Below are 15,210 nucleotides of genomic sequence, written 5' to 3' on the forward strand. Positions count from 1 at the left end.
CTAACAGAAACTTAAACATTGCTGTAGTGTGGTCAGAAAAAAAGGGTTCAAGCCACAGGATCCAAATGGTTTCCCTTGGAGATGATACTCAGCAAATCCGCTATGGGGCCAGGAGGGATTTGAGGTACAGGAACATGTGTAAGGCAGGACTATGTGGCCACCAAGCTGCACATGAGATGGGCCTGAGTAATTCCCAACACAAGGAACAACCAGGCTACATCTGTATTTTAACAAGATTTTTTTATTGGTCCAGCAACTGCAAAATATACAAATTTCTGAAAGGCATACCCTGTTTTCAAGCTGGCACAGCTTTGTATCAGGCAATTATTCCAGACTTATATACAGAACAGTTAACATACCACAATTAAAAAATCCCAAGTAACTACCCTTCTCCAAGCTTTGCAGTATACATTAAATAAATAAAGAGCGCTTTGCTATCAAACAAAAAAAAATTCAAGTATCACAAAGGAAAACAAAACAAGCAGGGGGAAGAACCCATCAGTGTAGTTTGGCAAGTCCCCCCTCCCCACCTGCCTTGGCTGGAGCATCACTGCCCAGTCCTTGGCTCTGTTAACCAAAACAGAGGGGCAGCATGATTGCACAGGGTTGACACCATCCCATTTACTGCCAACCCCTCCAGCACGAGAGGACCTCTTTGCTGCTCAAAGACCAATTTTCCCCTTGCTGGAAAAAATGCCAAGTTCCAATATCATCTTTTTGTAGATCTTCAAGACTTCTATTATTCCCAAAGGAAGAACATTTAGGGTCATGAAGGTTTTTTGCTGTTTGATTTTTTTTTATATATATATATTTTTTATATATATATATACATACACACACACACACAAATACACCCCAAAACATCTGCAGAATTACATGTGTACAGGATTGATTAAGGGGCAGCCAGATGTCATGTTTGCATTTGCCGGCTTATCTTACCCTAGCAGGAGGAGAAAGATAAAACTCCCCAGGAAGGAGGCTGAAAAGACAAGTGACTTGCCTTCCCAAAACATCCGTTTTTCTCCAGGTCAGATAAACCAAAAAAGCAGATGTTGACTGCGTACATAGGGAGAAGCCTGCTTTTAACGCAGTTATTAAAAAAAAAGGGGTGTGGGAGGGAAATTTCTTTGTTTCATCTGTACAGGACTATAATACACATATGCACAAGCTCACACAGGCAGGGCACTGCCAAGGCCGCCTGCCCCAGTTGGGCATGGACCCCCCCCCCCCCCCCGTTGTCGGTGCCGCTCCGAGCACATGCTTTGTCTGCATGAGGCTGAAGCGCTAGGCACTGTGGTTCACCTTTTCCCCAAAGGAAAAAAACAGAGCAACCCCCCCAAAAAACATACATGCACAAACATACACAGAAATTTTAAAAATCATGACTTCTCCCCAAAGCTGTCTACTCCCATCCGCAGGGATGTTGTTTCCTACCCAGTGGGCTGGGGAAACCCATGGGAAGATGAAGCCAGGGAGCTGCCCATCTCCAAACACCCAGTCCAGTGCTGCAAGAGGGCTTGGCTGCCTGCACCTTCTGCCTCCAGCTTAGTGATGCAGCCAAAAAGCACAAGGTGAGGATGGAGAAGAAGCACATACAAGTGGGAGGAAAAAAACCCCAAACACCAACACCCAAACCAGAACCCTAAAAACAGACAAAAAAACGCCAAAAAAATTTTCAAAATCCAGACTTATGTACAAAGCAATAGTGGTTAATTGCCATTTTTAGCTCTGTCTCGCAGCCTGGGACAGGCTGCCAAGAAAGAATCTCTCGTATCAAACCACTGGGAGTTGGCTGATGGAGTCTACGTCAGGACCTTGCCCTATTTTCCCCCCCATACACACAGACCTTGAACACCATAACTACTATGTGTTTTTTTAGTCCCAGCTTTCCAGCATGCAAAATAAAAAATTAAAAAAAAAAAAAAAGCTGCCTGTATTCAGGCTTCCCCTGTTAAGGGGCACAACTTGAAAAAATAACAGTTATGCTTCTGCCACAAATAAAGTGCAAAAACCAAGCGGTTTCTAGGTATACACACAGACACACACATGTGTGTGAGCATGTATATATATTAAATTAAAAAAAATAAAAAGAGAAAGAACACAGACAAAACTGTCCCTTCTTGTGCCTTTTTGCAGCCATACAGGGACTCCTGCATCCCAGCCAGACCTCTGGCCACCTCCACAAGACCTGTGTGTCTGCAAAACGCATCTAGCTCAGCCTGCCCACCTGCAACGCTGCAGGGATTCAACCCCCCCTTGCAAAATCTCTGCTTTCCTCCAGGGAAGAGGAAAGGGGAGATGAAGTACCGGCATATACCTCAACTGGTCCTCAGTCTCCCCAAAAATCAACACACACCTGAACTCAGACTATCCCTTCACGTTGAGATGAAAGCATCGCCCGAGCCACCCCCAGCGTGGCTACCCCTGTACTACAGGCAGCTCATGAGCAGTTCTAGAAGCAGATCTAGATTCTCTGCAACCCCCTTTAAGGTGTATCGATTAAAAAAAAATAAAAAAGGAAAGAAGGAAAAGAATGTTTTGGGGTCCTTTTTTGGTTAAACCCAGCAGTTCTTGCTGTGGAAGACTTGACACAACTGCCTTCCTGGTGCTCTCGAACCTGGGTGAGTCAGGCTTGCGCGTGCAACAGGCTGTAGTGTGGGTAAAGGACTGCAGCACAGCACATTAGGGGCTTTGTTGAAAAGTAATTAATAACAATAAAAATAAAAAAAAAATGCAAAACCCCTTCAGTCCCCCCTCCCCTTCCCCCTATTTCTCTGCTAACCCTGCACCATCCACATATATACACAACCCACCCGGATATGGATGGGTACCAATCATCTATAGAAAAGAAGATCAAAACGGCTTACAGAGAGGAAAATTAAACTCCTGTGCACTAGAAGCACTTTACAGCTTGCTATGATCTAATAGGACACTGGAGAGGAGAGCAAATGCCGCAGCTTAAAGATGTGGCGGTGACCCCAGGGAGCTCGGCTCCTCTCCTCTGCTCTCCCGCATCTCTCCCCCTTCAGCAGAGCAGTTTGCAGATGAACGGGTGTGGGTAGAAACAGCTGAGGGCCAACCTTGCCAACTGGTTTATAAGCAAGCTTCAGAAATGGCGATGGGATGGGAAGCTGGCGTCGCCACTGGTGTCGCTGGTGGCCTCACAACAGCGCCATCGGAGTCACGACGGCTTCTGCGAGTTGTTCATGTTCTGCAACAAGAAGGGAAGGATGGGGATTGGGGATCACGCTTGGGTTGGACCCCATTCTGGCAGTATCGTCCATGGGCACATCAACAAGAGGACAGGAGAGTAACAAAAAGCCACAGCACGAGTCACTATGAAAGCATCCACCACAGCGGAGAGGACACTGCCCACCCAAGGAGAGAGGGGGGAGGGATGTGCTGACTCTACCCACACACATCCCCTGGCTTTAACTACAGCGTGAGAATTTGACAGAGATATCCCTAAAAAACAAAGTAACCCTCCCACCCAACCCATTCTGTACTTCTGAAGCTGCAATTTGGTCCATGCAAGGCAAGGTGACAAGGGACCATGGTGTTCATCCAAGGAGCCCAATTAAACATCTTTCTCTTGCTTTCCTTGAGGGTGGGCAGTGTCTCCCCTGCCTGCCAAGGACGCGGTCACTGTCTGTCCACCCTTGGCACTGCCAAGAGGAAGCTCCTGCTGGCCATGCCAAGGAGCTAGCACGGGGACCAGACACCACCAGTGGCACGACAGGAGCACCCGCTCCCCCAGTGATGCGCTGTGAGGTTTCACAGGCCCTAGAGCTGCTTCGGACACAGCCCTGGTGCAGGGTAGCAACAACTGACACCCACCAGCATGAGGCAAGGACCACAAAACCAGAGACAATCGGCTAAACACAAGCAGGACCAGCCCCAAGAGTGATGGCTGGAGGAGAGCATCTGCTGGAGGAGAAACCCAATGGGAGATGATCACCACAAGGACATTTCCCACTTCGCAAAACTAGACAAAACAGGCTGGGGAAAAAAGGACTAGGAAACAGCCAGGAAGGTTTCTCAAGGTTTGTTGTTCTTTCTTTTTTGCTTTTACTACCTAAACTGCCTCTCACAAGCACCAGGAATCCCAGCCAGGCTACGAGGCAGGGTGGGCTGAGCTGTCCTCTGTTATCTAGGGAGACAGGAGGAGGGTTAGGAAAAGCCACATGCACCACAGCCATTTACCTTGGAAATATTAGTAAAGAGAAAACTTTGAGAAAGTGACAAACAGGTCGTCTTTAAGCATGAAAAGTGAAGGGGAGAAGAAGGGAGGGGATCAGGTTGTTGTTAAAAAGTGCAGTTTGGATCACAAACCAAGCAAAAGGAAAAGAAATCATCACACCAGGTAGTCCCATGACCCCAAACCAGCTCGACCCCACAGCCAAGAGAACTCTTGAGTTACACAGCCATGTCCCCAGCCTCTCCAGGTGTCCCCTAGTCCTCCTGGATGGGGGTCAAGATCCCAACAGTGAGAGCTGATGCAATGAAGTGCCCACTCCAACCAAGTCCCATGGTGCAAATTGGGGAGGAGGCACCTTCCACGTCCCCTGAACCCATACAGGTTGTGGTGGGACACAGTGAGGGACCAAATGCATGTAAGTACAAGACAACAGCCTCCAAGAGGTAACAACAGTGTGAATGCCACCAAGCCTTTGGCTGGGGGTGTCTTCATGGATCCCTCAAAAATAGCTTTTAAACTCCACACTAGTAGGTGGAAGCAGGCTCCCAGTAGCTGGGGATTTAAACTTGCTGCTGCCAGCCTACACCTGGGATGGGTAACCATCACTGCCTGCTCCAGCAGAGCTCCTGGTCTAGCAAAATGCAATGCAGCCATCTCCCAAACTCAACACTGAAGCATGTTTCCACTGCCCCAGCCAGCACTGGAGCACGCAGTGCTTTTTATTACAACACAGTTAAGAGAAAGGTGGATAAAGGGATGGACAGAGAAACAAAAACACTTCCAAAGCAACCCAAGATGACCAGGCACTTCCATCAGCGGCTTTTGTGCCTGTGAGCAACCAGGGAGGGAGCACAGGCATGCAGGCCATGCTGAGCCACCCAGCCTCTGCACTTGCACAGGACCAGAGGTGTGATGACCTTCCCCAGCCCATCCACAAGCAAAGCCAAGCGTGTCCTTCCTAACTTCCCTTTTTTTTCAACAGGTTTACTCCAAAAAGGGGAAGAAACAGGAGGTTCACCAGCTGTAACGTGCTAGCAGGGCTGAGTTCTGGCCTGGCCATGTTCTAGCCAATCCTTCCATCTTCAGCCCACGAAACGAACCTGGACCAGGATGCTCACAGGCTGGTCTAGAGGGCAAAAAGACCCCTGGGCACTACCCCCAGCCACAGCTCAGCCCCAAGATCTCCCTGGTCTCCAAGAAGACATTTGAGCACAGCTCAATGACTGCTGCTCTCAAATCAATGACACAGCATGATTCAAGTCCAAAGGCTTCAAATTAATCCAGAAGCTGTCCTGTCCCTACTACACATGAATCTAATGGCACTAAGCCAAAATGTCAAAACCTTGATTATTCATAATTAGTGCACTAAATGTTCAAGGCATCTCGCTTTCTTAACAGAGGTAGAGGATGACAACACCCTTGCATCTACTCTGCCCAAGACATCTGGCCAACTGTTCCCAAAATCCAGGTTTGCAGAACTGCAGATGCCAGGGCCCAGGATCAGTCCAGCTCCAGAAAACACAATCCTGCTCCCATGCAGGCAACAAAACCCTGCTGAGGGCTGAGATTAGAACCTTCTCAGATGTCTCTCTGGTGCCATCACTCATAGACAACTCTGAGCCCTCAGGAAGGACAGACCACCTGGGTCTATCACCTACAGTACGATGTGCTATTGCAGAGGAGAAAACTCTAGGAAAACCCAAGAGCATCTCCCATCCCGTGACTATCCAAGGAGAAGGCAGGGAACTGAGACATCATCAAAAGAAGGCAAGTGATCATTTGTTTCATTTCTCGATGCCATCGGGACATTTACCCAAGCTGGGCTACTGAGGGGTTGGACAAAGCAGCATCCATTGTCTCCTCTTTACCTTTTCTAAGCCGTAGGCAAATTGCACCCACCCACCCAGCCCCGAGAAATATTAACTCCAAGAAGTCCATGCCCCCGCTGGGTATCACAGCGACAACAAAACAACCAGTGGGATGGCAAAAGACATGGAAAGGGGGTGAAAATAAGACGCAAGAAGGTACTTACAGGCATGCCTTCCCTAGTAAAGGCTGCAGAGAGACAGAGAGAACGGAGAGAGCTGTCAGTAACACCGCACGAGTCCAGGCAGAGGACACCGACGGCAGCGAGGGGCACCTAACAGCCAGAGCTTCCAAACCCAGCGCCGGCAAAGGGTTTGTTGCAAGACTCAACCAGCCCAAGCGGAACCCCAAAAGCTGAATGACTGACCAGGGTGCCCCGCTCGGTGCTTGCTGGGGTGGGAAGACTCATGCAAAGCGGTCACCAAGCAGAGTGGCTGGAGGAGCACAGCACCCTTCCTAACCTGCCCGGGATCTGGCCAAGAGGACACCAGACAACACAGACAATGCCAAGAAGAGCTGGGCAAGACAGCCAAGATGCAACAGGCAGCTAGTGGGAAGGGCAGCATGGCGAAGGGGCTCCTAGATATATATGCTGTTCTCCAGTACCACCCCAGCTCCTTAATGAGCACAGGGAGAGGTTTTGCTCCTGGAGAAGTGTGCAGCAAGCAAGGTCTCTCTTTTTACATCCCTTCACTGGGGGGTGAAAGAGGAGAGGACACATAAGCATCATGGCAGCTATCCACAAGGCTTCACCCAGGGCTGCAGAAGGCAACTGGGTTCACCATGCCAAGAGGCTTCTACTCATTTTTGGTCCATTTTACCTATTGCTCCAAGAAGGAGACCCCTCCAGCCAAAGATGAGCCTTGGCAGCTCCTTCTTGAGGGAAGCACAAGAACATTTGCTTTACTGCAATGCTCAGACCTACACCAGAGCCAAGCACATCCAGGGGGAAGGCATGAGCCCTTCAGTCCTGCCCACTCTAGAGATGCAGCTCCTCAGGAGGCTGACACCATGATGTCAGATGGCGAAGGCACTAAATTAATGCAGCCTAGAGCTTTGGAGGGCTTTACAGCACTCTCGAAACCCAAGAGAGGATCAACAGTGACCCTTCAGCGGGTGCTCCCAAAACCAACCCAAGGCAGGGAGGGACAGCAGCCGTGGGAGAAAGATGCATCTCAGGGACAGCAGCACAGCTTGCAACAAGTGCAAGCCATTCCCCAGCTTCAGGAACTACAGGAGGACAACAAACAATAAAACAACAAGAACAACAACAACAAAAAAAGAGTTCAACTAACTTGTCCCGGCAGCTGCGTGGGCACTTCCTGAGGAACACAGCCCGGCAGGGCGGAAGGAACAGCCACATGCTCCTCAAAGCTGTTGATGCGAGGTTTTTTGGTGGGCTCTGGGCTTGCTAGAGGGGTAACGCTATTACGTCTCATGAGCGGGTTAGGTCCCTTCTTTGCTTCCTAAATTAAAGTAAGACAAAGAAAAAAGTAAACAAAAAATAAAATAAAATATAAAAAAAAAGGGAAGAAGGCGACAGTTATAAAGAAAAAAAAGCAGCAGGTTGTTTTCTTTTTTTTTTTTTGTTTTCCTTAAAGCAGCCTCTGCTTTTCCCCACAATCACTGTCTATGTGCGAAGGATGCAATGAAAGGCTCTGGACACCAGAAAAAAAAAAACAACCACAAACCCTGATGCAAAATGTTCAAGAACGCAGCATGATTTCCCAAAGGAGAGGGAAAACAAAACAAAAACAAAAAATAAAAGGTTCTGCACTCGGAAACGAGACAGACTTTCTCCTCACCTGAGCCTCGGCTCACAAAAAAGTAAATATAGATTGCTGAAAAGCCTAGTGGTAATCAAAAGCCATACGACAGAGGGAGGCACCCATCGGTTTCCTCGAAGCCCGTCCCTCCGACCCAGGGAGAGGTGTGAGAGCAAGAAGAGGGAAGACGAGCGAGCCCAGGCGGATATGGAAGATTTGGGAAGTGGGGACAGAGCAGCCAGCAAGGGTCAGCACCGCGCCAAGCTCCAACTCAAGCGAGATGGGATGGAGGGGCAGCACCTGCACAGCCGAGCAGAGGGACCCAAGCACTTCACGCGTGTCTGGCTCCATCCTACCTGCTGGGGATGGCAGGAGGGCCATGGGCTGCAAGGGTGGTGGGTGGTGAAGGAGGGCACCAGTGGCCCCCCACGGCGAGGGGAAGGACCAGCTTCCCCCGCTACGGCCACAGGAAGGGAGAGGTGGCTCAGACACTGCTGCCTGCCAAGGTTGGGAAGCAAAGGAAAGGAGACGTGGGCCAAAAGGGGACGGCTCCGATCATCCAACAACCAGTGGGCTCCATCACCGCTAAGCACAAGTTGGAAATGTCCCAGCAGCTGGGACATGGGCCCTGCCAGGGTCCCTGGGTCCCCCTTGGGTGGCCACCCAGCCCTGACACAGAGCTGGCATCCCCCGCTCTGGCCTCCGAGAGCCCAGTGGAACATGTGGCAGATGGACCTGACCTTGCAGCAGTTCTTCTCCACACAAGGGGTCTCTTCCCCACAGCATCCCCAGCCCAGTGCCACCAACCCCAGCCCTACAGAACGGCACTCTGGTAACCCCACAGAGCAGTGGGCATGCCAGGGAAAAAAACACCAAAAAACCAAACACCACAAAGGCAGGAGATGGTGGGCAAGGCATCGAGCCTGGGCTCTGCCTGCCATCTGGGAGACACAGGAGAAGCCACCTTCTCCATCTGTAGCTCCACACCCCACTCAGGTGAGTGGATGACTGCACAGGTAAAAGTCAAAGACCAGGGAAGAGCTTTCCCTGGGCCGGCTTTAATCAGGGCAAACACACTGGGAAACAGGCATGTGCAACAGTCCTTTTCCCTCAACTGGCCACATCTTTGCAGCACAAGAACCCATCTGATGCTCCAGCCCTCCAGCAGCACTTTCAAAACATCCAGCTGAGCAACCTCCCCATGCCCACCCCAGCCATCCTCACTGCCAGCTGACCATGGGGGAAAGGAGGGGGACACCAAGGGACGGCTCCGAGGAAAAGCAACACTCACCTCTGGCCGTTCCCTGTGGGTGTTGACAGCTTCAATGTTCAGCGAGATGGACTCCACCCGGCAGCCTGCAGAAGGGAGCACAAGGAGACAGAGGTGCCATCAGCAAACCCCATGGGCACAGGATGCTATGAAGTGCCCCATTTCAGACCCCTGCTCTTCTCCCAGAGGCAGCTTGGATTCAGAAGGAGGTACAAACCAAACCCCTTGGCATGTTTAGTAGAAAGGCACCACTTACCATAGGCCACCGGGGTCAGCTTCAACACTGTGTGAAGGGGACACTTCAGGTAAGGCATTTCATCTGCAGAGGAAGCAAAGCAGGAGGGTTACCCCACCCCCTCTCCAAAAGTGGGCTGAGGCATCTTCATCAACAGCTAAGGCCACCCCACACCAGAGAGATGCATGCTCCAGGCCCTGCATGGACCTGAAGACATCTCTCATCTCCTCAGAGTTCCTTCTATCATCCCTCCTCTAGCAGGATCAATCCTCTCCCCAGGGACAGGGAGCTCACCCGCACTTTTGTCCAGGAAGTATGCCAGGAGACAGCGCATGACGGCCTGGTGACAGATCACAAGGACATTCTCTTGTCTCTCCAGCTCCATGATGACTGGCTCCAAGCGCTGCACCAGGTCTTGGTAGGACTGAGACAGAAGGGAAGACATGGCATAGCATCAAGAAAACAAGCACCTCATAAGAAGCAATGGTCTTTGTATTGGTACGTTTGTTGATTTCATGCCTCTGACTAAACCAATATAATTACTGCTAACAAACAAGCAAAGTTTCAACAAATCCTCATCTTCAGGCTATTCTAGATCAATAGCTGCTTCTTCTTCTGGCCCGAAGAGAAAGAAGCCATTCACATCTCAGTTACAGCCCTGGAGAGTTTATTAAAGTAAACAGCAACTGCACAGGGGCTTTAGGCATAGTGTCTCTATCATCTTGAAATTTGACTTTCTGGAGCAACCTGAAAAACTCCAGTGTTTTGAAGGACTTCATAAAGAGCTGTGACAGGCAGCCAGAAGGATCCCCAGACACCCAGGCTCAAGTGTCAGACATCCCCGCCCCCCTTAAGACACCTCAGGAGGAGCCTCCCAAGATTTTTCCCAAATGTCTATGGGTGTAACTTAATTTGGGGATAAAAAGCCCAATTCACAACCTGAAGCATCATCCCTAGTGTTACACCCTGAAGGCAAATTGCTAGGAATGGAGATATCAACACCAGCCCTCAGGGAATGATACTGAGAACAGGCATCGAAATTACTTCTTTGCAAATGAAAGAAAGGGCAATTGGGGCAGCACAGCACTTGGAGTGGATGTAAGGGGGGAGGTTGGACTAAGAAACCTCCGGGCCCCTCCTCCCTCCCTTTTGCTTTGAAGTCAATGGGACTGTTTGTTAAGCGACACATTTCTTCATGAGATCTTCACATACCACGATTTCACAAGAGCTCAGCACAAAAGGTAAACATGAGCCCTGACCTTTCCTGATTCTCGGAACACTTACTGCTTCCCTGCTCCAAGTGTAGAGGACAGAATGAAAACAAGAAACATACAGGAAGAGTCACACCTCTGAAGGTCTCCTTGCAGACCTACCTCCCCAGAAGGATAGCGGTAGTAATATTTATCCTGATCACGTAAAGCAAATTCCTCTGGATACTGCTCCCTGATTTCTTCATATGTCATTTCTTCACACACACCCTGCCAGAACAGGACGTCCATGAGGTTACTGGACGTGCTCAAGTCAAAAAGCATCAGCACACCCAGCATGCAAAACCTTCTCCAAGACAGTTGTCTATAACCCTCCAAGTGGCCAGCTACAGAGCAGTTCCAAGCAAGTATCATTTTAATCTGCTCACTCAAGCCAACATCTTGAAGCATCTGCATGACACAGAGCTAAGATCAGAAGCCAAGCCAAGTTGTGGTTACTGCAGCAGAAGTGCCACCCTTTCCCACAGAAGGAAAATCTCCCCAGAAAAGGTGAGATTTAGGCAAAATTGAAAAGGCCAATGCTATCACCCTCTCTGCCAAGCAGCAACCAGCATAATACAGCTGTTTCTACTGCAATCAAAGAAACTTACAGCATCGATTTCATTGAGTGCCTTCCACTGCTCATAGGGCAGCTGGAGAGCTTCTGCCGTTTGGATTGTCCTCTTTAGTTGGCTGGTCCAGACTTTGAGGTCCTTCAGGTTCTGCTCTTCAACAAACTTGTTCAGTGCCAGTGCAAACTGTGGGACATAAAAAAGGGGTTGATTCCTGATCCACAGCTTCCCAGCGGGCCTTCTTCCCTGCTTCCCAGTAAACGTTGCCTTCTCCAGGACCTCTTTTGCCTTCTATAGGCAGACACATCAGCCTTCTGCTCTGAGGTGAAGAGCAGCCACACATGCATTGATCCCCAGAAGCTATGAGGGGTATGAGAACAGAAAGAAAGCAGAGAAGAAAGCAACAACCTAATGGCATAGAGGAACAACATCAACATCCAAGAAACACCACCACAACCTGGGCTCTCCTATAATGCTACGGGAGACCCCTAGCCAACCTTAACCACAGCTCTGCTCATTTGTCGTAGAGCTAAATTGTTGTGTCCTGTGGTCCTTGGTAACAGTCACACCTCAGATGACTCCATTTGGACTTCAAAACCGTCTGGCAAGCCAAAATAGCTATTCACCCTCTCTGAAGCAGTGCGTTTGACCTGGTCTTTGAAGAATCAATAACGAGCAGTCCAAAAGCACCCTCTGAGCTGGCTGTCCCCTTCCATAGGGTGGCAGCAGTCCTACATCCCACCCTGCCTGTGGGCAGGGTCTGAACCAACTCAATGAAGACACTCATACCCTTCTAGAGATTTCTTCAGCCCAACCTCTGTTAAACCCTAACGACACGCAAGCCAACATGCAACGCTGATGGCTGGGAAAGACTTGTTTTGAGGCCATGCCAGAGCCCATACTTACCAGCTCTATGCATGGATCCTCTGAGCATCCCAGAGGTCATCAAATACATGAACCAAACGCATGGTATCTACTACAGCCACATCACTCCTAGAAGCCACAGAGGAATACTCCTCCCTCACCTTCTTGCCCCTGTTGGAGAGGCCCGAGTCACCTCCGAGCCGAGCCTTGAGGTTGGACTCGCTTTCGCCATGTCGACAAAGGTAAATGGTGCGGGGCTGGACATGGATGTTCATCAGGTAGTAAACAATCCTGCTCTGGATGTGATCCTGAACCCTGTTGACCAGGAACTGCTGGCCAACATCGATGACTTTGATGAGAGAAAGCTCCCTAGGGAAAGCACAGTGAAGATGAGGCGGGAGCCAGTGGGGAAAGCAGAAAGAAACAAACATCATCCTTGAAAAATGGCTTTGTGAGGTATCTCAGTCAACATAATCACCCAGCTAAAAGGATCTCCTTCAGGCTATTTTCAACAGGAAGCCAACAGGTAATGGCAATTCATGGAGAGCTAATTAACACCAGTGTAATCGCCGTTCCTCCTCACAGCAGTAAAGAGGATTAAACAGGACTAGCAGCGAACATGTTCCTCCCCAGGACAGAGCTCAGCAGGACCAGGATAATCCATGCAGGGCAGCAAAGGTCTTCCCAGGCCACACATTAGATGAAACCACAGGGCCTGCTCAACCTTGTGGTTTGAGCCTGTCCAAACACTCCCTTCCTTTCACTGGGACAATGACAAAAGCACCTCAGAAACCCACAGACCCAAGTGCTTTCCCAAACCCTTTGTTTAGACTGCAGAACAAGGTTGAAATGGGGATATCCAAGCCCAGAAGAGCCTGGAAAGTTTTTGGTGCCCGAATCCCTGGCACAGGGCTGGGGAAGAACAGCATTTTGAAGGAAGCAGCCTGAATTCACAGTGAGGCTTGGCCAAACGTTATTCTAGTGTTGTTACATGTTTGAAGACAAAATGAAGTGCAGCTCCGTACTTCATCACTCCTCTCCTGGGAGAAGAAAGGCATCCAAGCCAGTTCAGAGGTCAGTAATTCTCTTACCGGTCATAGTCATCAGGGTCAAGTGGCTGGTAGCTGGCTTGGTAACAGTTGATCCTCTTCATGAAGTCCTCCATGGCATCAGTTGAATTACAGTCCCGGTAATCAGGGCTGGACAATTTTACTTCCTGTGTCAGGGTAAAAACATACCACAAAGAAAGGTTAGGAAGCAATCCAAGCCAGACCGTGCTTATTTCAAATTCGCAAGTCCTCCAAGATCCACTACCAGCTGAGCCACTTTCCAGGCATCACATATCATAGGACAGAAAAGAAGCAAACTGGACCCAAAACTAAGCAAAAGGTGAGAAGCCTTGCGTGACTGGTATAGATTCATATCATCAAGGGGAGATCCCATTCTCCAGAGAGCTGGGGTAACACCTCAGCACCCAACAGTGGGAAAACTGAGCTTTCTTACGGCTAAAGGAAAGCATCAGGTTTAGACAATTCAAGCTGAGAATGGAAAGTGCATGCGCTTAGACAAGATGCTTATTCCAGGCCTCTTGAGTAAAGTTCCCGGGAGTTAGAGGTCAACCTGGCTGTCCACCATCCGAGACAGCAGGATGACAATATCCAGCCCACGTTTGTGCAGTATCTGCTACAAGCTACTGGGCTGAAAGATGCTGGAAGTGGGCAATGCCAATATCCAGAACTCTCATGGGCCAAGTTCTACCTGAACTACTCTAACATGCTATTTTTCCTGAAGATTTGGGTTTGAGCAGCAGCATTACACCTTAGGAACTTAACAAACAATCCCAAAGTCAACACATTAACACAACTGAGCAACATGCATGGCGTTGCACTGGGCTCACAGCACATTTTCTGCACTAAGAGCACCACTCAGCTGCAGCACCCCATGGAGCAAAAACCAACGCTCAGCTAGCAGTTGATTTTCTCCCCCTTCCAGCATTAGTTTCCAAAGAAAGGGATTAAATCCTCCAAAAAATCCAGCTTCAGGGTCTTGCAAAGAAGGAAAAAAAAAAAAAAAAAAAAAAAAAAGATGGAGCAAACTGAATGTTTTCTTAGCATCATGGAAAAGGCTGTGTGCAGCCTCCCAAAAAGACGGTCAACCGGCCCTGGGACACCAGCTCCCAGCAGGAGCAGAAGCCATGCTCTAGTTCCCATCCCAGCACCTTTTGTGGAGCCCATCCCAGGGGCAGAACAAAACCCTTCTCACAGACTTTGTATATCCTGAAACATTCCCAGACACCACGAAACGGCTTGTGAATTGTACAACTGGAGATAAGGCTGGAGCAGAGCCCAGCAGAGAAAGGACACTTTCATTCAGGTTAATCATGTCCAGGTAGACAATTATCATCTACCTGCCCTAGCCAAGCCTCATGGGCAAAGGAGGAGTTCTGCTGGTGGGAAAGCAAAGATCCAGCAGCTCCCAAAGGAGCCAGGAAGCAGTGATTTATTCTGCTCTCCCAGCCAAGACTTCAGCGAGTGGCAAGAAACCTCTAAGCTGGGCCGCCATTCTTCTCAAAGCAGACCTCAATAGATTTTTGGGAAGCTGCATGTGGCTGAAGACACCAAGCCTGACTGCTCTCTGAGGGGATTTAAACACCTAAACACACCCATCACTTTCAAAAAGTGAGACTTGACAGGGTCACCGAAACATCCTGAATACATTTCTCTCCTTGGTATCAAGTTAGATGTCAACAGAAATGCAGAGAGTGTGGAAAGGAACTGGGGAAAGGCTACAATAGCTTTTAATTTTCATTACTTCCAGGTGGCCCTGGGAGACAAAAGCTCCTTTCTCATCCCAGGACAAATAGATCATACAAAGATAAAAACCTCCTAATCCTCAGCCAACTCTGGCAAGATGTTCAGATAAGAAACCAGCCAGGCACAGGTAGGAAATCCTACACAAGGGAAAACAAAAGCAAGACACTTCCATGCTTACCATAACGTTGCTGGCAACTACCGTGGGATCATTGCAGACAGATTCAATGAAGAACACCTGGAAAGCAAAGCAAAGCTCAGCTGAAAGCCACTGACAAGGTCTGTAACATTCAACCAGCCCCTTGCCCAGCCCAATCTCCTCCCCACTTGACCAGAGAGCTCCCCCTCTGCCCCATTCCCATCCTTTCCCTCCCCCCAAGGC

General features: G+C 49.4%; 1 protein-coding gene across 5 annotated transcripts in view; it reads right to left on the reverse strand.

The window, feature by feature from the left end:
- Positions 1 to 221: 221 nt before the first annotated feature.
- PFKFB3 (6-phosphofructo-2-kinase/fructose-2,6-biphosphatase 3) overlaps positions 222 to 15,210 on the reverse strand; it is a 43,261-nt gene continuing 28,272 nt past the window's right edge. For 2 of the 5 annotated variants that reach the window (XM_056340427.1, XM_056340429.1), the window contains exons 6-17: positions 15,010 to 15,066; positions 13,110 to 13,234; positions 12,180 to 12,387; positions 11,194 to 11,340; positions 10,709 to 10,813; positions 9,630 to 9,759; positions 9,357 to 9,419; positions 9,122 to 9,186; positions 7,360 to 7,530; positions 6,231 to 6,253; positions 4,204 to 4,254; positions 222 to 3,211 (exon numbers count right to left, since the gene is read on the reverse strand). In XM_056340427.1, coding sequence (XP_056196402.1) covers positions 3,205 to 3,211; positions 4,204 to 4,254; positions 6,231 to 6,253; positions 7,360 to 7,530; positions 9,122 to 9,186; positions 9,357 to 9,419; positions 9,630 to 9,759; positions 10,709 to 10,813; positions 11,194 to 11,340; positions 12,180 to 12,387; positions 13,110 to 13,234; positions 15,010 to 15,066 — 1,152 coding nt within the window. In that variant the 3' untranslated portion in view covers positions 222 to 3,204. The remainder of the gene's footprint in view (positions 3,212 to 4,203; positions 4,255 to 6,230; positions 6,254 to 7,359; positions 7,531 to 9,121; positions 9,187 to 9,356; positions 9,420 to 9,629; positions 9,760 to 10,708; positions 10,814 to 11,193; positions 11,341 to 12,179; positions 12,388 to 13,109; positions 13,235 to 15,009; positions 15,067 to 15,210) is intronic. The other 3 variants (XM_056340426.1, XM_056340430.1, XM_056340428.1) reach the window with 3 other exon arrangements.

This window comes from Falco biarmicus, chromosome 5 (assembly GCF_023638135.1).
Source record: "Falco biarmicus isolate bFalBia1 chromosome 5, bFalBia1.pri, whole genome shotgun sequence".
Taxonomy (NCBI): Eukaryota; Metazoa; Chordata; class Aves; order Falconiformes; family Falconidae; genus Falco; species Falco biarmicus.